This window comes from Coregonus clupeaformis, chromosome 31 (assembly GCF_020615455.1).
Source record: "Coregonus clupeaformis isolate EN_2021a chromosome 31, ASM2061545v1, whole genome shotgun sequence".
NCBI classification, from domain to species: domain Eukaryota; kingdom Metazoa; phylum Chordata; class Actinopteri; order Salmoniformes; family Salmonidae; genus Coregonus; species Coregonus clupeaformis.
In genome coordinates, this window is record NC_059222.1 from 42,779,767 (window position 1) to 42,806,375 (window position 26,609).

Genomic DNA, 26,609 nt, shown 5'->3' on the forward strand with positions numbered 1-26,609 from the left:
TACACTGTCTCATTGAACTCTAGCGGAGGCTCCTCCTGCACCTGCAAAAAATTCTGTCAATTTTCCCAAAATTCCCAGGTTTTCCCAGAATCCCGGAATCAGAATGGATTAAGCAGGACATTCGGAATCCTCCAACCAGGATTTCTAGAAAGCCTGGGAATTATGTGACAGTTACCAACATTTTGGAACCTTAATATCCCTGCATCTTTCCTGCGTGTCCCCAGGCCCACCTTTTGAACATTCCCAGTTGGAACTGGAAGGAGGGTGACGATGCCATTTGTCTTGCTGAGCTGAAGCTTGGCTTCATCGCACAGAGTTGTCTGGCTCAAGGCCTCTCCACCATGCTGGCCAACCTATTCTCCATGAGGTCCTTCATCAAGGTACATGTTGGGGAGAGCTAAACAGATTGTAATCCCTAGGTCGCTCGTTCAAATCCAGCTCTAATGACCAGGAAGAGCTGGGGATATTGAACTAATACTATTCCACTTTTTCACAGGCTTTTGTACAGCATTGTTCTCCATCTTCTGGTCACACTTTGTCTGTAGGTGCCTGGGTCCTAGTCGAGACTAATGAAGGGAATATTCAGACTATTTTGTAGATGTACCTACATTTACAGGGTTATTTGCTTTATGGTCACTTTGTTAACGTTTGTGCGAGTCAAATAAAAGTATGTTCATGATAACATGTTGTACATTTGCAAGCCATGTTTTATCTGTTATTGTGTCAGATTGAAGAGGACACGTGGCAGAAGTATTACCTGGAAGGAGTAGCCAATGAAATGTACACTGAGTACCTGTCTAGTGCCTTTGTGGGTCTATCCTTCCCCACCATTTGTGAGTAAGTATGACCCTGTTTTCTGAAGTACCTACTATATCAATGATATTCAATCACCATCACCCACCTCTCTCTCTCTCTCTCTCTCTCTCTCTCTCTCTCTCTCTCTCTCTCTCTCTCTCTCTCTCTCTCTCTCTCTCTCTCTCTCTCTCTCTCTCTCTCTCTCTCTCTCTCTCTCTCTCTCTCTCTCTCTCCCCCCCCTCTCTGTCTCTCTCTCTCTCTCTCTCTCTCTCTCTCTCTCTCTCTCTCTCTCTCTCTCTCTCTCTCTCTCTCTCTCTCTCTCTCTCTCTCTCTCTCTCTCTCTCTCTCTCTCATCCCATTGATTGTGTATTCATATTGATGTTTCTGAATGCTCCTGTCTAGACTCTGCTATGTGAAGCTGAAGCTGCTACTGATCGCTATCGAGTACAAGTCTGATATAAGGGAAAGCAGGTACAGTTCAAATCAAATCAAATTTATTAATAAAGACCTTTTTACATCAGCAGTTGTCACAAAGTGCTTATACAGAAACCCAGCCTAAAAACCAAAATGCAAGCAAAGGAGATGTAGAATCACGGTGGCTAGGAAAAGCTCCCTAGAAAGGCAGAAACCTAGGAAGAAACCTAGAGAGGAACCAGGCTCTGAGGGGTGGCCAGTCCTCTTCTGGCTGTGCCGGGTGGAGATTATAAGAGTACATGGCCATTAAAGGCCAGATTGTTCTCCAAGGTGTTCAAACGTTCATAGATGACCAGCAGGGTCAAATAATAATCACAGTGGTTGTAGAGGGTGCAACAGGGCAGCACCTCAGGAGTAAATGTCAGTTGGCTTTTCATAGCTGAGCATTCAGAGGTCAAGACACTCCTACCTGTGTATTATACATTGCCAATTGTACTACGTGATGTTTGTCAGACATTGTATTGTAAAAAATAATGTTGAACCAAGTCGCATGCAGCACCATACAGGTTATCCATTTGCCAAATGTTTTAACATGCAGACATTTGCAAACCTCAATATCCAGACTGCCATGACAATACAGCTGTCCTGACTGTGATCTATTGTCATTTAAACTTCACTTCATACACAGTAGTAATCACTAACTGGCACACTTTATTGGGGGACGTTTCCTTGTTGTTTATAGAAAGTTGACAAAAAAGCTGTCGTCAAGGCAAAGGGTGGCTATTTGAAGAATATCAAATATAAAATGTATTTTGATTTGTATAACACTTTTTTGGTTACTGCGTGATTCCATATGTGCTATTTTATAGTTTTGATGCCTTCACTATTATTCTACAATGTAGAAAATAGTAAAAATAAAGAAAAACCCTTGAATGAGTAGATGTGTCTAAACTTTTGACTGGTACTGTAAGTCAAAACTGTAACTTTGCCGCTCAGGAACATTCACCGTCTTCTTGGTAAGCAACTCCAGTGTAGATTTGGTCTTGTGTTGTAGGTTATTGTCCTGCTGAAAAGGTGAATTCCTCTCCCAGTCTCTGGTAACTGCAGGTTTTCCTCTAGGATTTTGCCTGTGCTTAGCTCCATCCCGTTTCTTTTCATCCTGAAAAACTCCCCAGTATTTGCCGATGTCCAGCATACCCATACCATGATGCAGCCACCACCATGCTTGAAAATAAGGAGGCAGTTACTCAGTGATGTGTTGTGTTGGATTTGCCCCAAACATAAGGCTTTGTATTTAGGCCAAAAAGTGTTACTTTAGTGCGTTGTTGCATACAGGATGCATGTTTTATTCTGTATATTTGTATTCTTCTTTTCACTCTGTCGTTTAGGTCATTATTGTGGAGTAACTACAATGTTGTTGGTCCATCCTCAGTTTTCTCCTATCACAGCCATTGAACTCTGTAGCTGTTTTAAAATCACCAATGGCCTCATGGTGACATCCCTGAGCAGTTTCCTTCCTGTCCTGCAGCTCAGTTCAGAAGGACGACTGCATCTTTGATGTATCTGGGTGGTTTAATACATAATCCACAGCATGATTATTAACTTGACCATGCTTAAAGATATATTCAATATCTGATTTGTTATTTTTACCCATCTACCAATCACTGCCCTTCTTTATGAGGCTTTCCAAAAGCTCCCTGGTCTTTGTAGTTGAATTTGTGCTTTGAAATTCAATACTTTACTGAAGGACCTTACAGATGTTGAATGTATGGGGGGACAGAGGAAGGGTTACCCCTATTATTTAAAACAGAGCGAGTCCGTGTAACATACTATGTGATTTGTCCCAGTTCTGGGGTGACCAGTACACAGGTATGGTTGTGCTATAAAGCCAACGACCAAAGGAGTTGGCTATACAACACAAGCAGTTCTGGGGTGACCAGGCTAGGATACAGTACCTTAGCTCTAATGTTCTTCCATCTCAGACACCCGACGTTACCTGAATGTTCATTCCCATCCTTGACAGGTGGAGGTTCTATATGTTCATCATACTGTATGATTACATCACAAATTCCCATTGGATGATGCAGTCAATTTCATAATACCAGTGACAACTTTGATATACATTTGTTTACAGTGATTCTCATGAGCTACCTTTCAGTCACCAACCTCTGTTTGTTCACACCAGATAGCATTCTTGTCTAAGTGTGTACCATTCCTCGTGATTAGAGCATTAGGATGCTAACTGTCTGTAACATAATGATTCTCCTCTTTGATGGCCATTTATTTTTGTTTGTATTCACGACAGCACCCTCATCAACCCTGGGAACCATGTGAAGATGCAGGAAGGAACCTTGGGGTTCTTCATCGCCAGCGATGCCAAAGAAGTTAAAAGGTAGGTACTTGTACAGTTCATGTAGGTGAAAGTATCTAATTGTTTTCTGTAGAAAAGACTCAGAAAGCCTCCAAATAGAGTTTGACATCAAATTATGTTCAATTAATCTTGGACTTACTGATGGTTGGATACTAAAATATGTCTGGGGTGTTTTCATAGGGCACTTTTCTACTGCAAAGCTTGTCACGATGACATCACAGATCCCAAAAGGATAAAGAAATGTGGATGCAAACGATGTAAGTATTTACTGTTCTTTAATAACAATATTTATTGAGCGTTGTCTTTAATGCACATGCATATATCACTGTGCCTTAGTATGCTTCGTTATTTAAAATATTTTAACACTGTGTATACTATACATGTACTATACTATACTATATGTGTACTATACTACATGTGTACCCTGGAAATACTATATGTGTACTATACTATATGCGTGCTATACTATACTAGGTGTACTATACTATACTATACATGTGCTATACTATACTATACAAGTACTATACTATAATATATGTGTACTATACATGTACTATACAATATTATATGTGTACTCTACAATACTATATGTGTACTACACTATACTATACATGTAATATACTATACTATACATGTACTATACTATACTATATGTGCACTCTACAATAATATGTGTACTATACTAAATGGATACTATACCATATGTGTGCTATACTATACTATATGTGTACTCTACAATACTATATGTGTACTATACTATATGCATACTTTACTATACTATATGTGTACTATACTATACTATACATGTACTATATTATAATATATGTGTACTATAATATACTATACAGGTACTATACTATACTATATGTGTACTATACTATACATGTACTATACTGTATGTTTACTCTACAATACTATATACAAACTATAGTATACTATACATGTAATATACTATACTATACATGTACTATACTATACTATATGTGCACTATACAATACTCTGTGTACTATACTATACTATACTATATATGTACTATACTATATGTGTGCTATACTATATGTGTACTATACTATATGTGTACTATACTATACTATATGTGCACTATACTATATATGTACTATACTATACTATACTATACTATACTATACTATACTATACTGTACTATACTATACTATACTGTGCATGTACTATACTATACTATACTATACTATACTATACTATACTATAATATACTATACTATACTATACTATAGATGGCTGTTGACAGGAATTTGTTTACAGTCTAGGTTTAAGCAGAGCTAACATTAGCATAAACATTGGTTGTGTCCCAAATGGAGCCATATTCCCTTTACAGTGCACTACTTTGGGGCGTCGGTCAAAATAAGTGCGGTATATAGGGAAAGGGTGACATTTGGGACGCTACCATTGTCTTTACATGACCTACATAGCCACTTGTCTAAACCAGTTAAGTCCTTTATTAATAATTCACAGGATAAAAACCCTTTAACCTCTGCATCTGGAAAGGCCATATGATTACTTTAAAGGGGCAATCTGCAGTTCTTACATCCATTTTTAAAGTAAGATTTAAATTGATGATATATACCCATTGATTCTTGAAGAATATGACTTATAGATGCCTCATGAGCTTAGTTCAACTGACGTACCCCATCAGAAACCAAAATATAAGCTTGTTTTATTTATTTGTTTGTAAATAATGTAAATATGTATAGCCTCAAAATATCATTATAACTATCATTATTATATCATGGATGGTCAGTCCTTGTATCCATAGCTATGTCCATGAATCTGAGAGTAGTTACATTTCTCCAGCCCCATCCCTCAACTGGTTACCAAATCAGTGGCAGGGTGCCCACTTTGTTATTGTTCGAACTGCAGATTGCCCCTTTAAACAAGCGGTGAGCGCACAAATAACCTTCTATGTTCCAAGACTGGGGTCCCAAATGGCACCCTATTTCCTATATAGTGCACTACTTTTGACCAGAGCCCCCTATGGCCCTGGTCAATAGTAGTGCACTATATAGGGAATAGGGTACAATTTGGGATGCACACTTATTCATATTTAATGTAGCAGTCAATGTTCTGATTTAAGAGCAAGAGGAAAAATGCCACAAATAGCCTGGTCCCAGATCTGCCATGTTTGGCGTGACAATGATTATAGGAGTCGACAAAACAGTACAAACAGATCTGGGACCAGTCTTGACAGCAACGAAAACAGTGTTACGTTTCTCCTTTCAAGATTTCAAACAGGCTTATTCCACAGTGTGCCTAGACTGGAGACGCTTGTCTTATGTTATGCATTATGTCCAGTCCTATTGACCCTAACACTTGATGTATTCTCTTCCTGCTGCCTTGGAACATTAAACAATGTACAAACGGTTCACTTATAGTGATCTATTGTGAGTGATATGGGGACCCTACCATTCCCCTCCATAGTACAGTCTGCTGCCTTGAATTAGATCTGTTATTGTTGAATTTACTGTCCATGTTGCATGTGGCGAAGGTCAGTACTGCTGCCTGCCTGCGTACTTCATTCATATCTCATGTGGCGAAGGTCAGTACTGCTGCCTGCCTGCCTGCATCCTTCATTCATATCTCATGTGGTGAAGGTCAATACTGCTGCCTGCCTGCCTGCATTTTTCATTCATATCTCATGTGGTGAAGGTCAATACTGCTGCCTGCCTGCGTCCTTCATTCATATCTCATGTGGCGAAGGTCAGTACTGCTGCCTGCCTGCATCCTTCATTCATATCTCATGTGATGAAGGTCAGTACTGCTGCCTGCCTGCGTCTTTCATTAATATCTCATGTGGTGAAGGTCAGTACTGCTGCCTGCATCCTTCATTCATATCTCATGTGATGAAGGTCAGTACTGCTGCCTGCATCCTTCATTCATATCTCATGTGGGGAAGGTCAGTACTGCTGCCTGCCTGCGTCCTTCATTCATATCTCATGTGGTGAAGGTCAATACTGCTGCCTGCCTGCGTACTTCATTCATATCTCATGTGGCGAAGGTCAATACTGCTGCCTGCCTGCGTCTTTCATTCATATCTCATGTGATGAAGGTCAGTACTGCTGCCTGCCTGCGTCTTTCATTAATATCTCATGTGGTGAAGGTCAGTACTGCTGCCTGCCTGCATCCTTCATTCATATCTCATGTGATGAAGGTCAGTACTGCTGCCTGCCTGCGTCTTTCATTAATATATCATGTGGTGAAGGTCAGTACTGCTGCCTGCCTGCATCCTTCATTCATATCTCATGTGATGAAGGTCAGTACTGCTGCCTGCCTGCATCCTTCATTCATATCTCATGTGGCGAAGGTCAATACTGCTGCCTGCCTGCGTGTTTCATTCATATCTCATGTGGGGAAGGTCAGTACTGCTGCCTGCCTGCATCCTTCATTAATTTCTCATGTGCCGAAGGTCAGTACTGCTGCCTGCCTGCGTCCTTCATTCATATCTCATGTGGTGAAGGTCAATACTGCTGCCTTTCTGCGTTTTTCATTCATATCTCATTTGGCAAAGGTCAGTACTGCTGCCTGCCTGCCTGCCTGCATCCTTCATTCATATCTCATGTGGCGAAGGTCAGTACTGCTGCCTGCCTGCCTGCATCCTTCATTCATATCTCATGTGGCGAAGGTCAGTACTGCTGCCTGCCTGCATCTTTCATTCATATATAATGTGGTGAAGGTCAATACTGCTGCCTGCCTGCGTCCTTCATTCATATCTCATGTGGCGAAGGTCAGTACTGCTGCCTGCCTGCGTCCTTCATTCATATCTCATGTGGCGAAGGTCAATACTGCTGCCTGCCTGCGTCCTTCATTCATATCTCATGTGGCAAAGGTCAATACTGCTGCCTGCCTGCGTCCTTCATTCATATCTCATGTGGCGAAGGTCAATACTGCTGCCTGTCTGCGTCCTTCATTCATATCTCATTTGCACGCTTTACTCTCAGGTCAAAGATAACATTTAACACAGTCAAAAACTAAGATAGAATGTACCACCCATAACCCATATCTCTGAACTCAATTTCACTTGAAACAGTTACTGCAGGCTACCACCAGATGTCCTCCTAACACTTCAACAATCTGGATGAGGTTAGAATAAGTGAATGGTTAGATCTCAGCTCTGCTCAAAACAAATCTAAAGATACTGTGAAAGCAGCAAACATTCTTGGATATTGTCTTAGTTATTGGCCTTTATACAACGGGTGGGTCTAATCCTGAATGCTGATTGATTAAAACCGCATTGCAGCCGGTGTCTATTCCACAAGTTACCACCGGCTAAATCAATGACGTTAAAATACCTATTTACTCTGTTCCATCTGACTGCGCAATCCACTGTCTCATCAGCCCAGCCAGGCAATTTATAAACTTGATCTCCAATATAACAAGCATCTAGACATTATCTCACATTTCTTTTAGACTAACATTTAGTTTTCAACAGCAGAGATTTGTATAAACCTTGCTGTCTGTCTCTCTGACATTTGCAACATTGTTTCAATATTCAAATTCGATCTCCAGCTGTCCCATAGTAATGAACGTGTCGGGAGTCGGGACGAGACAGACAGGCAGGCAGCGTTTCTCAGCCAATCGAAATCATGAATCAGCTGTCATCATTTTTTATGGATATATACAAAGAAATGCCAATTGAAAAAAGGTTAAACGAAATGAAGTGCAGCTAGTTTGCAGTCTTTCCGGCTTCAGTTTGAAGTGATTGTGTTACTGTAGCTGTGTTGTTGGCTAGCTCCTCTGAACAACAGCGTCCTGACGAGAGAGAACATTCTCTACGCCAGGAGAAATCACGCCCCATTAGCCCATTGTTATGGATGTGTCCAAAAAAAATGTAACTAGAAAACAGCTTAAACAAATGCAAATGTTGCTCAGCTGGTAGAGCACGGCGCTTGTAACGCCAAGGTAGTGGGTTCGATCCCCGGGACCACCCATACACAAAAAAAATGTAATAATGTATGCACGCATGACTGTAAGTCGCTTTGGATAAAAGCGTCTGCTAAATGGCATATTATTATTATATTATTATTATTATTATTATTATTATTATTATTATTATATTATTATAGATACCGCACACTTTTACTTTTTGAATCCAACCAAGTGAGGACTACTTTACATACAATACTATGATTGAGTCAAACCAGTCTCATGCAGCCAGGAGACGGTTGCCCAGTCCCACGCAGCTTTTACATGTGTACTTTACTGTATGTGGCTAATGTCTCATCCTGCGGCTACATCATGTGAACTTCTCTGAGGATGGATGTCAACGTGAGAAAGATGTAGCATCACAGGCTTCAGCATAACATTGAGATTTCACAGTGCAGCTTTGCTTGGGGTGACCAAATGCTTACAGCACATGTTCGTCACGAAGCCAGCTAACTGTTTTATTTAAACCTTTAGGCTGCGTATTGTATCATGTGATATAACTGTGGTGTAACTGTGATATTATATCATGTGATATAACTGTGGTGTAACTGTGATATTATATCATGTGATATAACTGTGGTGTAACTGTGATACGGTGGATCAGTACTAGAGGTATGATGCACTACAATACACCATGGGTACAGTAACCCTGCCACTCACCTATCAGATGGGTACAGTAACCCTGCCACTCACCTATCAGATGGGTACAGTAACCCAGCCACTCACCTATCAGATGGGTACAGTAACCCAGCCACTCACCTATCAGATGGGTACAGTAACCCAGCCACTCACCTATCAGATGGGTACAGTAACCCAGCCACTCACCTATCAGATGGGTACAGTAACCCAGCCACTCACCTATCAGATGGGTACAGTAACCCATCTGTTCCTGACAGTCTATTTCACCTCCTGAGGACATTTTTCATCCCTAACTCCTCCCCTTCTACCCACACACAGTCACCTTTGACCCTTTGACATGTACATCCTCAAGTCTCAGAAGACAGCTCTACTGACTGAAGATCCTCCTTTTATGTGCATAAGAACACAAGTTAGCGTCAGTGAATATTTTCAAACTAAAGCCCACATTGGGATTTAGCTACATTGGTCAGTCTCAGATTATATTAGGGTCTGACTCGGCCCCTGTTCCTTTTTGGTAGCACCCCTTCCATGTCCCCCCAGGGACTCCCCTCCCAAGTCTCTCCCACCCCTCTCTAGGTTACAGAATAACCTTGCCTTGCCATTAACCTGCTAACTTTCCTCTCCTCCTCCATCCCTCCATCCCTCCACCCCTCCACCCCTCCATCCCTCCACCCTTCCACCCCTCCACCCCTCCATTCCTCCACCCCTCCACCCCTCCATCCCTCCACCCTCCACCCCTCCATCCCTCCACCCCTCCATTCCTCCACCCCTCCACCCCTCCATTCCTCCACCCCTCCACCCCTCCATCCCTCCACCCCTCCACCCCTCCACCCCTCCATTCCTCCACCCCTCCACCCCTCCATTCCTCCACCCCTCCATTCCTCCACCCCTCCACCCCTCCATCCCTCCATCCCTCCATCCCTCCACCCCTCCACCCCTCCACCCCTCCACCCTCCATTCCTCCACCCTCCACCCCTCCACCCTCCATTCCTCCACCCTCCACCCCTCCATCCCTCCACCCCTCCATCCCTCCACCCTCCACCCCTCCATCCCTCCATCCCTCCACCCCTCCACCCCTCCATTCCTCCATCCCTCCATCCCTCCACCCCTCCATCCCTCCATCCCTCCACCCCCTCCATCCCGCCAACCGTCCCATGACTGTAGCCAAGATGTCCGTCTACAAGAGAATGATGCTGGCATGTTGTTTTGATTGCGGCCGTTCAGAGCGTGACTGCTCTTGCATGTCAGCCAATGTGCATCACCATAGTAACACGAAGGACACCCTTCATCAGCGTGGCTTCCCTCTCTCTCCTGTCTCTCTTAATGATTGCCCGACCACTTTACATGCCTGTAAGTTGTCAACGTATGTGACGCACACAGCGTGTGTCATCCATGTTCGTGATGTGCACTGTGTGTGTGTGTGTATGTGTGTGTGTGTGTGTGTGTATGCACATGCAGTACAAAGTCTTTGGCTTGTGTGTGTTTTCTGTGTCGTTTAGAAGGAATCAGTAGTCTAAATGTGTGAGTTGTGTTAGCTACTGCCGTGATTGTTGATGTTGTTGATGTTGTTGGATATCAGTGTGATGATGATGATGGTGATGGTGATGATGGTTATCCAGCAGTGTCTTTGTCCGGCTACTAGTGAAGATGGTAGTTGTCTTCTAGAGCATGCTATGTTAGTCTGGCATGTGTTTTAATGCTGTTTTGGTTATATTTTAATAGTGTCACATTATTTAGTTGGTTAAGGTACATCTCTTATATTAGAAGAAGTGCAGTTTATTGACCAAATTCTATATTTCTGCTAATGTTAAGGTGTTTTTAGTGGATAATACCAATTCTGCTTGGCTTTATTATTTGGATGTTAATAATATAATGTTATTGTAGTAGGGTTTTATACTACTGTGGCCTATGTGGTACCAACCGTAGGACGTTTGCATTTATTTACTGGTGACCTGGATCACTCTCACTCAATTAGGTGCTCTCAGATTCAGGGCTGTAAGACAACACAGCTTGCCAAGAAACAAGCCCCTTACTGACAGAAATACAGACATGGAGCCGAGAGGGCTTAGTCTCCGATAACTAAGGCATTTTTATATCTCTCTGAGGTGTCAGAGCATGACATCATCAACCCACACTAGTGTATGTTGTGTGGCCTGGGAAAAGCAGAATATGCTATGTGTTGTTACATGTTACTTTGATATAAAAAAAAGTCAGTCCACATTTGTTTAAGCAAACATATTTTTTTAATCAAAAGCAGATCTGCAGCACATAGTATAGTCTCTGGGGCTGTCCTCTCCCCCCAGCTGCAGCATGTCATCCAGCCAAGGCTATTGTGGATGTGACTAGCTGGCTAGGCGTAGTCTGGCTGCTTGGCTAAGTTAGCAGAGAATGCTCCAGAGTTGCTGTCTACACGGCATGCGGCCGCTGAGAGGAGGGCCTCATTCGGGCTGACATGAAAATTATGTTTGTATTTTTCATTTTTGGAGTGTTACCGGTTGTCATGAAACTCAGGGTGACAGTTCCTAACCCCCAGGCCGCCCAGAGCCCCCTCTCCTCTCCCCACTCCCCTCTCCCCTCCTCTCCCTTCCCCCCTCTCTCTCTCTCTCTCTCTCTCTCTCGCTCCATTTCTCTCTCTCTCTCTCTCGCTCTATCTCTCACACCATCCTTCGGGCGTCAGGTAGCCTAGCGGTTAAGAGCATTGGGCCAGTAACCAAAAGGTTGCTGGTTAGACTCCCCGAGGCGGCAGGGTGAAAAAATCTGCCATTCCTCCCGTGAGCAAGGCAGTTAACCGGGCGCTGTGGACGTGGATTAAGGCAGTCCCCCGCACCTCTCTGATTCGGAGGGTTAGGGTTAAATGTGGAAGACACATTTCGGTTCACTGCATTCAGTTGTACGACTGACTAGGTATCCCCCTCACCCTTCTCTCCCCCTCTTGTTGTGGGACAGATGCTAGCCTGTTAGTCCTGTGCCGGCCAATCGCAGGCGACAGATGCCAGGACCAGCATGCTCTCTAGTTGAACATGTCCTCTCATTAGCTCAAAACCTGACCTTTATGTTGGACTCTTCAGGGGTCTAATAGGTAAGGTATTGATGAACATGTTGGACTCTTCAGGGGTCTAATAGGTAAGGTATTGATCATGTGGAATCATGTGGAATCTGGGATATTCCATCTCTTTTTCATGGGGAGTAAGGAAAACCTTTCCTTTGTAAATGTATTTAGCTATAGGTCTCTGTCATGATGTATGAAGTACTGTATATGCAGTAACTAAAACTACGTTGCACTGTGTCTGTAACAATAAGATTGATCATTTTAAGTTAACCATTCATCATTTCAGCTTCCTGACCAACAAGGTATCACAGTCTGACTTCAGTATTCAACGTTTATCCGGGGAGGGGGGTTTAGCGGGGAATCTACCAACGTCCTGGGGACCTGGAAAATCGTTGAATACTGAAGTTAATCTGGTGAGACCTGGCTGTGCTGACAGCATCACCGCAAGTCATTGAAACACCCTTATTGACACCCACATGATACCAATTGTTCTTTTCCATTGCTTTGTTCCATATGGTCTTCAAGGCTCAGTTCAGAAGTGCCTTAAAGAGATTGAACCCAACAGCTGCTTTATAACCAACATTATAACCTTCCGTTATAAGCTGTATTATCGGGCTGTATAATTTGCTCTCATTGCAACAACCCTGTAACTTCTCATTGTCTTTGCATTTTTCTCAGCAAAAAATAACATTAACGGATATATCAAATCAAGTAAGTTTTGATTTCCATGTATGTTTCTGTTTTTATATCTGTTTCTTAATGTTGTAAACCCTCCTTTTGGTCTCCTGTCCATTTCCTGCCTCCATCTTTCTGACTGTGTCTGTCTCCATATTTTCCTGTTTGCTTGTCAGCAGGGTTGGGGTCAATTCAGTTAAATAATTATTTAAGGAAGTATACTGAAATTCCAATTTCCAGTTTTCCTAAATTTCTATGAGAAAAAAAATCCATTTGGAATTTCTGTTTACTTCCTGAATTGACTGAATTGAAATATAACTGACCTCAGCCCTGCTCGCCAGTCGCTGTGTTTCACTGCTCAGTAATCCCACATCCCCAACGACTGACATTGATAAAGACACTGTCTACTACTGGACTGAACTGTGTGTCTTTGGGAGGGAGGCTAGTGTCTGTCGGATGTTGCCCTGTGACAATAATGACCGTACAGTAGGCTGACGCGGTACATGAGGCAACTGAACTTTGTATATCTTTCATGATAACATTACATTTTTTCACTCAATTTTTTATAACACAGAACTATGTGTGTTTTTCTGTTTTATTCCAATACTTTATGTTTCAGTAAGTATTAGTTGTAATTGGAGCAGTAGATGGTGCTACTGTATCTCTGGATGTTAGATTTAAGATCACCGTTGGCCCAGCGTCGTCCAGGGTAGGGGAGGGAACGGCCGGCAGGGATGTAGCTCAGTTGGTAGAGCACGGCGTTTTGCAACGCCAGGGTTGTGGGTTCGATTCCCACGGGGGGGCTCTCACTAACTGTAAGTCGCTCTGGATAAGAGCGTCTGCTAAATGACTAAAATGTAAAATGTAATGTTAGATCAAAGATCACTGCACCGAGTAGAGTAAAGCGCTGTCCTTCTCAGATAACACTTAATGTCCGGAGAATGTCAAGAGAACCTGGAATCAAACGGATCAGAACCAATCACCCAGTAAGCCATTGTATCACACTATTCCGTTGTTTTGAAAAATGTTTAGGTAGAAAATGACAAAACATAATTATTGAGCATTATTTAGGAGGGGTATAAGATAGTACAGTTCTTTACGATTTCACAATTTTTTTCCAAGTAGTGGAGGACGAAACAATATTACTATAGACCATCTAGAGTAGAGGGTCTTAGAAAGTCAGCAAATCTGCCACAATGTGTTGTCCCTGCAGTAAAGCTGTGCGTGTTTGACGTGGGACAGATGAGTGCAGGAGGTTTAGGGCCGGAACGGTAATGTATTAGACAGCTGACCGTTTAAATAATCATCTCTACACACATTGGCTTCTGATCCCAGCTAGCTTTGGGAGAAGTGGAAATAATTTTTTTCCTCCTGAGGGTATTGTTAGATTTTAGTCATAATAATATTTTTTGGTCTCTTTTTAACACTAGAAAACTAGATAAGCTAAAACGAAATAAACATATATTTTGCAGCTTTGATTAGGGATTCAAATAGTTTCAATTCATTAGATTTGTTGTGATAAAATATGTTAAGTTGGTCCTTTTCAGACATTGGTTGTAAACTTTTGTTATGTAGTTGTTCTCATAGTAGAACAATCAAAGTAACACCTGAAAGCCCTGCTGTTGATTTATTCATGTTTATTATGAATATCAAAGTAAATGTAATATCTAACATTTCATTTTAAGAGTCTACTTCTAGTGGTTAAGTGGTGTTTAATAACAATTTGTTTCTTAATTATTGAACTATTAGTATTCTTATGCCATAAATAATGATCCCCTACTTAAAATAATGGTGAATGACACGTCTGTAAAATAAAATCTAAATTCCCACTGATATCCGGTCCATTATGAAGTAAGTTTAATTCAACCCCACAGCACCTCATTTACAGACAGTATAGACGTCTACGTTTCTTCTCTATTGCTGATTTTCATTATTCTCTATCCGGCAGTTAAAGACGACCCCTTTATCAAAAGGTCAACCCATCAGAACCAGTCTATTAAATTGAACCACAGCTCCACGACCAACGGAGCCCACCATAAAGCAGCAACGCCCAACAGTGGAGTAGTAGTGCCCATGTGTGGGTCCAGGTCTGGGTCAATTCCTCTAGTCAACAACCGTAAAGGAAGCCTGCAGTCTTCCAGGCCCTCAGTGTTAATGCGTTGCCTCCTGGGCTCCAGAGAGCTGGTCCAGGTGACCAGGGGGACCATGGGGACCAGGGGGGACCAGGGGGACCAGGGGGACCAGGGGGGACCAGGGGGACCAGGGGGACTAGGGCGACCAGGGAGGCCAGGGGGGACCAGGGGGGACCAGGGCGACCAGGGGGACCAGGGGGACCAGGGCGACCAGGGGGGCCAGGGGGGACCATGGGGGGCCAAGGGGGACCAGGGGGACCAGGGCGACCAGGGGGACCAGGGGGACCAGGGGGACCATGGGGGCCAAGGGGGGACCAGGGGGGCCAGGGGGACCAGGGGGGCCAAGGGGGACCAGGGGGACCAGGGGGACCAGGGGGACCAGGGGGACTAGGGCGACCAGGGAGGCCAGGGGGGACCAGGGGGGACCAGGGGGACCAGGGCGACCAGGGGGGCCAGGGGGGACCATGGGGGCCAAGGGGGACCAGGGGGGACCAGGGCGACCAGGGGGGACCAGGGGGGACCAGGGGGACCATGGGGGCCAAGGGGGACCAGGGGGACCAGGGGGGCCAAGGGGGACCAGGGCGACCAGGGGGACCAGGGCGACCAGGGGGGCTGGCAGCAGAGGAGACCAGCAGGCTCCAGAGGGCAAGCAGCCTGCCAGTTAAATAAAGATACCACCCCAGTCACTCCAGTAACGCCACCCTGCTCAATATGAGACGTTGAACATGTAAGAACCCCCCTCGTGGCGCCGTGCGGCAAGGTGTGGTTAGCTAGGCCCCTGTTCACCACTGGCTAACAACACACAACGCATGTGTTTGAGACTGTAGCTGGGGGGCCAGTATGAAAAATGTATGCACTCACTAACTGTAAGTCGCTCTGGATAAGAGCATCTGCTAAATGACTAAAATGTAAATGTGAAATGAGATGCAAGCCACCCCCCTCGCGTTGAACCTCTTTGCGGCTCAACAATACTAGCTATCGTCACAACACGTCTGTGACTGAGGCTGAGGCTGCTTCTAGGAGGGAGTGGAGTACAGTAAGCCCCCCCTTACTACACCCTGCTCGACATTACCACAACTGAGACAGAGGCTGTATTGCCTGGGTGGAATGGGTTGCATGTGTAGCATTCCTTACTAATGATCCAGTTTGTGTAGCTGTCAGCTGGGAGCTATTAAATATTGAACACACTGACTGAGGAAGATGTGAAGAAACGACCAGCCATCTCCAGCAGTGTGTGTGTGTGTGTGTGTGTGTGTGTGTGTGTGTGTGTGTGTGTGTGTGTGTGTGTGTGTGTGTGTGTGTGTGTGTGTGTGTGTGTGTGTGTGTGTGTGTGTGCGTGAGCAGCACCACACTCCACTGAAAGACCCTTCCACTGCTGCTTCACTACTGTCTCCATTATCCTGTCATAGATAAAACAGTCCAGCACCCATCTGAGGACCAGCATATTTCACCTTTATTCATTTTAATGTATGAGTTACATTCTAGTTTCGGGTTGAAACACATCGTGTCGTGTCGACGGTCTGAAACATCATTTAAAACCACTTAAGCTGCCTCTACTGATTTTTTGTCTATCTGTGTCCCAAATGGCACCCTATTCCCTAGTGCAGTAGGGACCTGGTCCATATGGAACAGGGTGCCATTTGGGACACAGTCCTGGTTTTGTATATCTATCTCGTTAGAAGTCAACATGGCTGCTAACATGTTTAGTCGTGCGTTAAAGATATATGACTGATAAAGCGCTAAAATCTAGTGAGAGGCTTTTAGTAAACAGGATTAGTTAAAAGCTGTCAACTAGCTGTTTTTCTTTGTTTTCACTTTCACTCAACAGAGGAGATGTTCTTTCTTCTTCTTTTACATGCATATATGTGATATCAGCTAGCGTAAAGAATTTGCCTGATAAATTTTCGCTCGAGGGGCGAAACTTGTCATAATTTTTTTCTACGAAGAGAAGAGCTTGGGTCGGTGGGTTTCATGTAGTGGTAAAGACAATGTCCGAGGGGCAGCTGAGCTGTAGATAAATCCTAGTGGCACTCAGACCAATCTAATTACATGAGCCGAGGGCATCGGCAGTCAGTGTCATTAGGCCCACGAGACGACAGGAAACTAAAGACCAGCCATCTCCGATGCGTTCAGACATTGGAACAAAGGGGCCATATTTATGATGTCATCTCCGTGATATTTATGCTTTGTTATCTTAATTAGATGAACGTTGTGAGAGATTTGCATAGCCAGCAGTAGAAGCATCTTAAAGTAACTACCCATTGTTTCCAGATTTCTATGAAATATGACCTATAATTACTTACAATATGAGTAAAATAGTTTTCCTTCAAAACATTGTTAATCTGGTTTGTTAAAAGCAGCTTTTCTGTGTTGGAATGGTGTGGGCGTACCCCAACAACAGAATGGTGTGGGCCTGTAGCGGTCATAAAAAATATTCATGTGAGTAGAGTGCTGATTGGCCAGCTCATCCTCCTCTAGACAGCTGATTGGCCAGCTCATCCACCTCAGAGAAATGACATCATGTTCTATGAGGAAATAGCGTGCCTTTTTAAAAATGATCTGTTTGAGATACAAGTTTGAGATGGGGTTATTGAAGTGTTCTTTCTCCAATTTATGCTTTGGCCACAAATACGCTTATAGGACGAGTCAACAACATTATTTGGATATGAGTTAACGTAATATGAACTTTTAAAATGTGATTTTCACTGGGCAGTTCCTTTAAGTGTTTCTAATGTAATGATTTAATAGGACATGGACATATGGCATTGTTTTTATTAGATTAGCATACTGGGTTAATGCATGTGTAACAGTCAGTCACACACACTGGTTTGAGGATGATTACAATTTGTAGACACTACGGTTCAAAAGTTTGGGGTCACTTAGAAATGTCCTTGTTTTCGAAAGAAAAGCACTTTTTTTGTCCATTAAAATAACATCAAATTAATCAGAAATACAGTGTAGACATTGTTAATGTTGTAAATGGCTGTTGTAGCTGGAAACGGCTGATTTTTTTAATGGAATATCTACATAGGTGTACAGAGGCCCAATATCAGCAACCATCGGTCCTGTGTTCCAATGGCACGTTGTGTTTGCTAATCCAAGTTTATCATTTTAAAAGGCTAATTGATCATTAGAAAACCCTTTTTGCAATTATGTTAGCACAGCTGAAAACTGTTGTGCTGATTAAAGAAGCAATAAAACTGGCCTTCTTGAGACTAGTTGAGTATCTGGAGCATCAGCAATTGTGGGTCCGATTACAGAATCAAAATGGCCAGAAACAAAGAACTTTCTTCTTAAACTCGTCAGTCTATTCTTGTTCTGAGAAATGAAGGCTATTCCATGCGAGAAATTGCCAAGAAACTGAAGATCTTGTACAATGCTGTCTACTACTTCCTTCACCAGAATAGAAAGAGGAGTGGGAGGCCCGGTGCACAACTGAGCAAGAGGACAAATACAATAGAGTGTCTAGTTTGAGAAACAGACGCCTCACAGGTCCTCAACTGGCAGCTTCATTAAATAGTACCTGCAAAACACCAGTCTCAACGTCAACAGTGAAGAGGCGACTCTGGGATGCTGACCTTCTAGGCAGAGTTACAAACAAAAAGCCATATCTCAGACTGGCCAATAAAAAGAAAATATTAAGATGGGCAAAAGAAGGGGGACCAGGGCGACCAGGGGGACCAGGGGCGACCAGGGGGGACCAGGGCGACCAGGGGGACCAGATTGGAAAAAAGTGTTAAGGACAAACGAATCGAAGTTTGAGGTGCTCAGATCACAAAGAAGAACATTTGTGAGACGCAGACCAAATGAAAAGATGCTGGAGGAGTGCTTGATGCCATCTGTCAAGCATGGTGGAGGCAATGTGATGGTCTGGGGGTACTTTGGTGGTGGTAAAGTGGGAGATTTGTACAGGGTAAAAGGGATATTGAAGAAGGAAGGCTATCACTCCATTTTGCAACGCCATGCCATACCCTGTGGACGGTGCTTGATTGGAGCCAATTTCCTCCTACAACAGGACAATGACCCAAAGCACAGCTCCAAACTATGCAATAACTATTTAGGGAAGAAGTAGTCAGCTGGTATTCTGTCTTTAATGGAGCGGCCAGCACAGTCACCGGATCTCAACCCTATTGAGCTGTTGTGGGAGCAGCTTGACCGTATGGTACGTAAGAAGTGCCCATCAAGCCAATCCAACTTGTGGGAGGTGCTTCAGGAAGCATGGGGTGAAATCTCTTCAGATTGCCTCAACAAATTGACAACTAGAATGCCAAAGGTCTGCAAGGCTGTAATTGCTGCAAATGGAGGATTCTTTGACGAAAGCAAAGTTTGAAGGACACAATTATTATTATCATTATTTCTATTTCTAACCTTGTCAATGACTACATTTCCTCTGCATTTTGCTATATTTCCTATTCAAACTCATTTCATGGATGTTTTCATGGAAAACAAGGACATTTCTAAGTGACCCCAAACTTTTGAACGGTAGTGTATATAAAACCTGAACAGATATATACAGTATTAGGTTAGAAACTGAAAAAAGATGGTAGCATTTGTAATTGCCATTTAAATGTGGGCTTGGTTTTAGTGTGATGTTACAGTACAGGACTGTATTTTCGTCATAGAATATTATACGCACAGTATGCAGGATACAGTAAGAGATTCAATTAGCACTTACCAAAGTTGAACACTAAGTCAGTTTGACAGCAAGTCAGTTTGACAGTAAATCCGTTTTACACTAAGTCAGATATACATTAAGTCAGTTTTACAGTAAGTCAGTTTTACAGTAAGTCCGTTTTACAGTAAGTCCGTTTTACAGTAAATCAATGGTACGTTAAATGAGAAGCACGATGGTGATGGCACTGCAGCATGTTGCATCATTACGTTTACGCTAATGCAGACAAAATGTTCACATGCATTTTTATTGAGTGGCATTTTGGGGGATTTGCCAGGTTGTAGTACTGTATCACGCATTGCATCCGTCCCGTCCTTACCCCACCTCACCCCTTCCTCACCCTGTAGTCTCCTGTTCCTGATTCTAACCTGTCTTGCCTCTATTGCTTTGGAAAGCTTCTCTGACTTTTGAAATGATTGTGCTGTGTTGTCTTGGTCTACTAACATACTTACAGTACATTTGTAAGACTTTACTGTATGTGATCTCGGCCATTCCATTGCTCCTCACACTCTCTCGCCTGTGATTACAGTCGAAGAGGAGCAGCAGTCAGCTGTGTCGCCTAAAAAGAAACAACGCAACGGAAACACGAGGAACTCACCCAACGGTTCACCCAAAATGATGAGGTAGGACGACAGCTTCAACAGAGCACTGTCTATCAGTGCTGTTCGATAATGTTTGTTTATATGTGACCGGATTCAGGATGGTAGGCGTTTGACGCGCTTTTTCTACTTCACGGTAGGGCTGTTAAAAAAAATAAGTATATTTTTATTTTTATTTTTTTGAAATGCCTTCTTGAACATGTGAACTTTCGTATGCCTTACTTACAGACTGGTCTGGGATCTGTTAATACTGTATGAATTTTTTAATTATTATTATGAGCCTAGTTTAGCCAAGGAAAAAGCGCTGAGCTATGTAGGGAGAAAGGCTGGATCCATGATTGGCTGAGATAATAGAGGGGAATAACAGAGATTACTTCCAGGAGGACGATGTCATGCTGACTCATTCGTTTATTCTTAAAGAGATGAGTGGGGCTATGGCTTAAGAAGGTGTGAATGATGCTGAATGAGCGTAAACAAAGAAGAGCTCTCCCCCTGGTGCTCTCTCATATGAATTGATAATGATGGAAAATAGGATATGCATAATTTAAAAAAAATAGTTATATAGATATATATATATATAGAGGTGAAAGCATTGGAAATGCTTTTGGCGGTTAATCTGCTTCTGTTTTGTGGGTGGCACTGTGTGCTGTTTTCGATGGATGGGTCCTGGCCTCTCGGGGCCTTAGGGATACGGAGGGACGTGGGTGGGATGCTGATCACTGGGATGACGGCTCAACTTGGGAAGGGGAGGGGCTTTAGTGGGGGAATTAGTGGAGAACAATTGAAGGGTTACTCCGTAGTAATGCAAATATCAAGGTACAGCTATATGGACACTCAATCATTACGCTATTTTTTATTGGTAAATTTACAAACATATATAATGATAAATAGACTTGAAACTTGTATCTCATTATGGTATAGCCAGTTATAATTGTAATGGCTTAGCTGATAATAACAAAAGAAGAACAATATTTACATGGCTCAAAGAGAAGGAATATAATATCTATTGTATACAGGAAACTCATTCAACAATTCGAGATGAAGTAGCGTGGAAAAAAGAATGGGGGGGAATTTATAACTGACTTTTTCCAACATAACATAGGTACAGCGAATCCCCTTATTGTATGGGACACCTTTAAATGTGCCTTTAGAGGCCATGCAATTCAGTACTCATCTCGAAAACAAAAGCAATTTAGGTCAAAAGAGTTTATACTAAGAAAGGAAATAGAAAGTCTAACAGAACAGATAGATGGCAATAAAAACTGTAATATAGAGGCTCAGAATAAATTAGAGGAAAAACAAAAAGAAATTGAGAAACTTATTCAAGAAAGATCAAGTGTAATATATTATAATAATAAAGCAAACTGGATGGAATATGGGGAAAAATGCACAAAATTCCTTTTTAATCTTCAACATAGGAATGCTACCAAAAAGAACTTAATGAAACTGGTTACAATTGACGGAGTCACCCATAATTCACCAAATGATATTTTGAAGGAAGAAACAAAGTACTTTAAGCATATGTTTTCTTTTCAGTCGCCTCCATCTCCTCTAACTGAAGCTAATTGTAGAGATTTTTGTTCTATTGATAATGTCAAATTAACAGCCACACAGAAAGACTCATGTGAAGGTGAAATTACAGAGGAGGAACTTCTGGATGCAATTAAAGACTTTAAGTCCGGGAAAACTCCAGGGTTGGATGGCATACCAGTCGAGGTATACCAAACCTTTTTTGATATACTAAGAGGACCGTTATTAGCATGTTTTAACCACTCCTATGTAAATGGTAGATTATCTGACACTCAAGAAGAAGGTCTGATCTCATTATTACTGAAACAGGATACAAGTGGAAAATATAAAGATCCAGTCCATTTACAAAATTGGAGGCTCCTTACACTTCAGTGTTGTGATGCAAAAATCCTAGCAAAATGTATAGCGCATAGAATTAAAAAGGTATTGTCGGATATTATTCATTCTAATCAGACAGGTTTTTTACATGGAAGATACATTGGAGATAATATAAGGCAAGTATTGGAAACAATAGAACACTATGGAAAATATGGGAAACCAGGCCTGCTATTCATAGCAGACTTCGAAAAGGCATTTGATAAAGTTCGACTGGGGTTTATATATAAATGCCTGGAGCATTTCAATTTAGGAGAATCTCTTATAAAATGGGTCAAAATCATGTATAGTAACCCTAGGTGTAAAATAGTAAATAATGGCTATTTCTCAGAAAGTTTTAAACTGTCAAAAGGAGTGAAACAAGGTTGTCCACTATCGGCATATCTATTTATTGTGGCCATCGAGATGTTAGCTATTAAAATCAGATCCAATAATAATATCAGATGATTAGAAATACAGGGCTTAAAAACAAAGGTGTCATTGTACGCTGATGATTCATGTTTTCTTTTAAATCCACAACTAGAATCCCTCCACAGCCTCATAGAGGATGTAGATACATTTTCTAACCTCTCTGGATTACAACCAAATTATGACAAATGTACTATATTACGTATTGGATCACTAAAAAATAAAAAAATTACATTACCATGTAGTTTACCAATAAAATGGTCTGATGGTGATGTGGATATACTCGGAATACATATCCCAAAGGAAATAAATGATCTCACTTCAATACATTTTTATAGAAAGTTAGCAAAAATAGATAAGATCTTGCTACCATGGAATGGAAAATACCTGTCAATTTGTGGAAAAATCACCCTGATTAACTCTTTAGTATTATCCCAGTTTACCTATTTGCTTATGGTCTTGCCTACGCCTAGCGAACAGTTTTTTAAATTATATGAGAAAAAAATATTCCATTTTATTTGGAACGGCAAGCCAGACAAAATTAAAAGAGCATATTTATATAATGAATATGAATTCGGAGGACAGAAATTATTAAATATTAAAGCATTAGACCTATCACTAAAAGCTTCAGTCATACAAAAGTTATACTTAAATCCGAACTGGTTCTCAAGCAAATTAGTAAGATTGTCTCATCCAATGTTCAAGAAAGGCATTTTTCCCTTTATTCAGATTACAACCTCTCACTTTCAGTTATTTGAAAAGGAAATAATCTCCCAAATGTCACTATTTCTAAAACAAGCCATAGAAAGTTGGTTGCAATTTCAATTTAATCCTCCAGAAACGACAGAACAAATAATGCAACAAATATTGTGGTTAAATTCAAATATACTAATTGACAAAAAACCTTTATTTTTTGACAGAATGTTTAAAAAAGGTATATTTTCTTCGTAAATGATATCATCGGTAGGACTGGTGGAGTTATGTCGCACATGCAGCTAACAAAAACATATGGAAATGTCTGCTCTACCCAAAATTACAACCAAATAATTGCAGCCTTACCGCAAAAGTGGAAGAGGAAAGTGGAAGGGGGAGAAAGTAAGGAACTTGTCTGTCGGCCTTGCATTAAAGAACATAATTGGTTAAGGAAAACTGTGATAAATAAAAAAGTATATCAGTTTCACTTAAGGACCAATGGATTGACAGCCGTCCCATATAGATTGCAAAATAGTTGGGAAGAGATCTTTGACGTACCGATCCCATGGCATAGTGTTTATGAACTGACACGCAAAACGACACCGGATTCAAAAATTAGAATCTTTCAATTTAAATTATTATATAAAATTCTTGCTACCAATATAATGTTATTTATATGGGGGATACAATCTTCCCAGCTCTGCAGATTTTGCTGTGAAGAGACAGAATCATTAGATCATTTGTTTTGGTTCTGTCCATTTGTAGCTTGTTTTTGGACACAGGTCCAGGAATGGCTAAAGGATTGCAATATTTACCTGGAACTAACCTTGCAGATAGCATTACTGGGTGATCTGAAAAGTCATAGTCAATCGATCAATAATATAATAATACTTTTAGCAAAAATGTTTATTTTTAATTCACAATCTGTAGAAGCAATGAGAATAGAAAGGTTCAGAACTTTTGTAAAACATCACAGTACGGTTGAAATATATATGGCAAATAGAAATCCTATATGGATGGTGTTAAGAGATAGATGGGAGGTATTGAATAGAGTTGAAGGATGGGACTAATAACAAATAACAACAAATAATAACAAAGATAGCTAATAATGTAAGCATACTGTGTCCATAATAAGTATATAGGTTGTATGTTGGGAGCTTTTGGGAAAGAGCACAGTTAGAAAGATATGGCATAACGGATGGACATCATGAAAATGATCGGAGAGGTTGAGAGTAGAAGAAGTTCAGGAGCAAAAAAAAAAATATATATATATATATATATATATATATATATATATATATATATATATAATATAATTATTGTAAAATTAACTCTGTCCATAAGGTGTAGATGGTGGGTATAGACCGGAAGTGGAGGCCTGGGCGTTGTTGTTCACTAGTTTACTCCAAGTAGGGAAAGGATGGTGGGGTTGAAAAGTAATAAAGGGGAGTATATATAAAAAAAATATATAAAAAACATGGGGGATTGGAAGTGATGCAGACAATTACATTGATAGAAGATACAATCTATCTGCAATATTAAGCTGATCCATTCCCCTAGAAGAAGAAAAAAAAATATATATATATATATAAAAAAAAGAAGAGCTCTCTTTAAAGTGTGAAAATAATTCAAGTGATATTTTCCTACTTGTCTCCAAAGTGGGAGAATAAGTGTATCAAATTTCCAAGAAGCATAACTTTCCCATGTTTCCCCCAATATACAATTTTGAAGCTTTACTTTTATAAAATGTATTTTTTTTTTAAAAGGCAATCTGCTAAATTTGACACATGCTCAACTTCCTGAATTCAGTCACATATTATAGGATAACAACCATGATCATAAATGTTGCACAGAGTAAGAAAAAGAACAAGAGCGAGACAGAGAACTCTCTAAAGCGGAAGCATTTCTACTCTGTCAATTTGTCAGCTGCTAAAGACAAGACACAAGCTTCAATATTTATGTCATGAGAGAGACAGACGGTTTGAGTAATACTCAAGCTTTAAGGCCTAAACCGTCACCCCTCCCAGTCCCATCCACATGTACTGGATCTTTAAAGAGCGGTGACACTAATGACAGCACCAACCAATCAGAGAGGCTCCTGTGGTTCTATCGCCCCGGGCAACTCTATTGTAGCGATCCCTTTGAGTTCTGTCTTTGGTTCATAAGACCACAGGTGATGTGCCCCATCGCCATCCAAACTGAAAGTCAAATGCTATCTTGCTTTTATCTTGTCCCATGGAATTAATTGAGTGTTTATTGATTTTGACGGGTGATAGGAACTGCTATTCAACACACGAGGCCATTAGAGGGAATAGAAGAGCCGTTGTCGTTAAAAGGAAGGGGAAAGGTAATAGATGAACCAGGTCAGAGGGAAGTCACACAGCAGCGTACGGAACAACTCCAACCATCTCCGCATAAAATATGATGGAATTCTACTGTACATTGCTATTGTATAAACTTTGTGTAAAAGCAAGTTGTAATTGAAGGTACCTCCCAGCTAGTTATGATAATACTACAATTTACAGTTACTAACAAACATTTGTAATTGAAGGTACCTCCCAGCTAGTTATAATAATACTACACTTTACAGTTACCAACAAACATTTGCTCACCTGCTTACATGAGGAAATCATCTTTCTGCAGAAACTAAACAGTGTCCCTGTTTGCCACATAATTTATGCATGTTTTCTTTGATCTGTTTGACTGGTAATATTTATTTGGAGGCATTTGGCCTCTTTTGATTCACTTCAAAGTGGTGTCAGAGCTGTACTGTACCGCTTTAGGAGGTTTCCCTGGCTCCTGGGAAGGTAGTCGAAGCCATGGGGATCTTTAATGTTAATCAGACTAAGGCCTTTTCATGTTATAGCCCTTAGCTAAACGGACGCTAACGCACCACAGTGTGTATGCACATTGTTTATTTTGTATACAGCGGCACTGTGTGTCTAAGACAATTTCCCCCCTCTGTACATTAAAGTTAATCCTATCCTATCCTACTCCTCTGTTAGCCATGCTAATACTGCTGGGTAAACATGTGGATCGAATCTAATACAGTATACAGGTGGATCTGATCTAATACTGTATACTGATCTGATCTAATACTGTATACTGATCTGATCTAATACTGTATACAGGTGAATCTGATCTAATACTGTATACTGATCTGATCTAATACTGTATACTGATCTGATCTAATACTGTATACTCATCTGATCTAATACTGTATACTGATCTGATCTAATACTGTATACAGGTGAATCTGATCTAATACTGTATACTGATCTGATCTAATACTGTATACT

General features: G+C 41.4%; 1 protein-coding gene across 1 annotated transcript in view; it reads left to right on the forward strand.

The window, feature by feature from the left end:
• Nucleotides 1–26,609, forward strand: part of LOC121547750 (calcium-activated potassium channel subunit alpha-1) — a 197,746-nt gene that overhangs the window by 144,761 nt on the left and 26,376 nt on the right. The window contains exons 13-19 of the mRNA XM_045209901.1: nucleotides 225–380; nucleotides 728–837; nucleotides 1,198–1,266; nucleotides 3,515–3,601; nucleotides 3,761–3,837; nucleotides 12,905–12,937; nucleotides 20,235–20,328. Of these exons, the coding sequence (XP_045065836.1) occupies nucleotides 225–380; nucleotides 728–837; nucleotides 1,198–1,266; nucleotides 3,515–3,601; nucleotides 3,761–3,837; nucleotides 12,905–12,937; nucleotides 20,235–20,328 (626 nt within the window). The remainder of the gene's footprint in view (nucleotides 1–224; nucleotides 381–727; nucleotides 838–1,197; nucleotides 1,267–3,514; nucleotides 3,602–3,760; nucleotides 3,838–12,904; nucleotides 12,938–20,234; nucleotides 20,329–26,609) is intronic.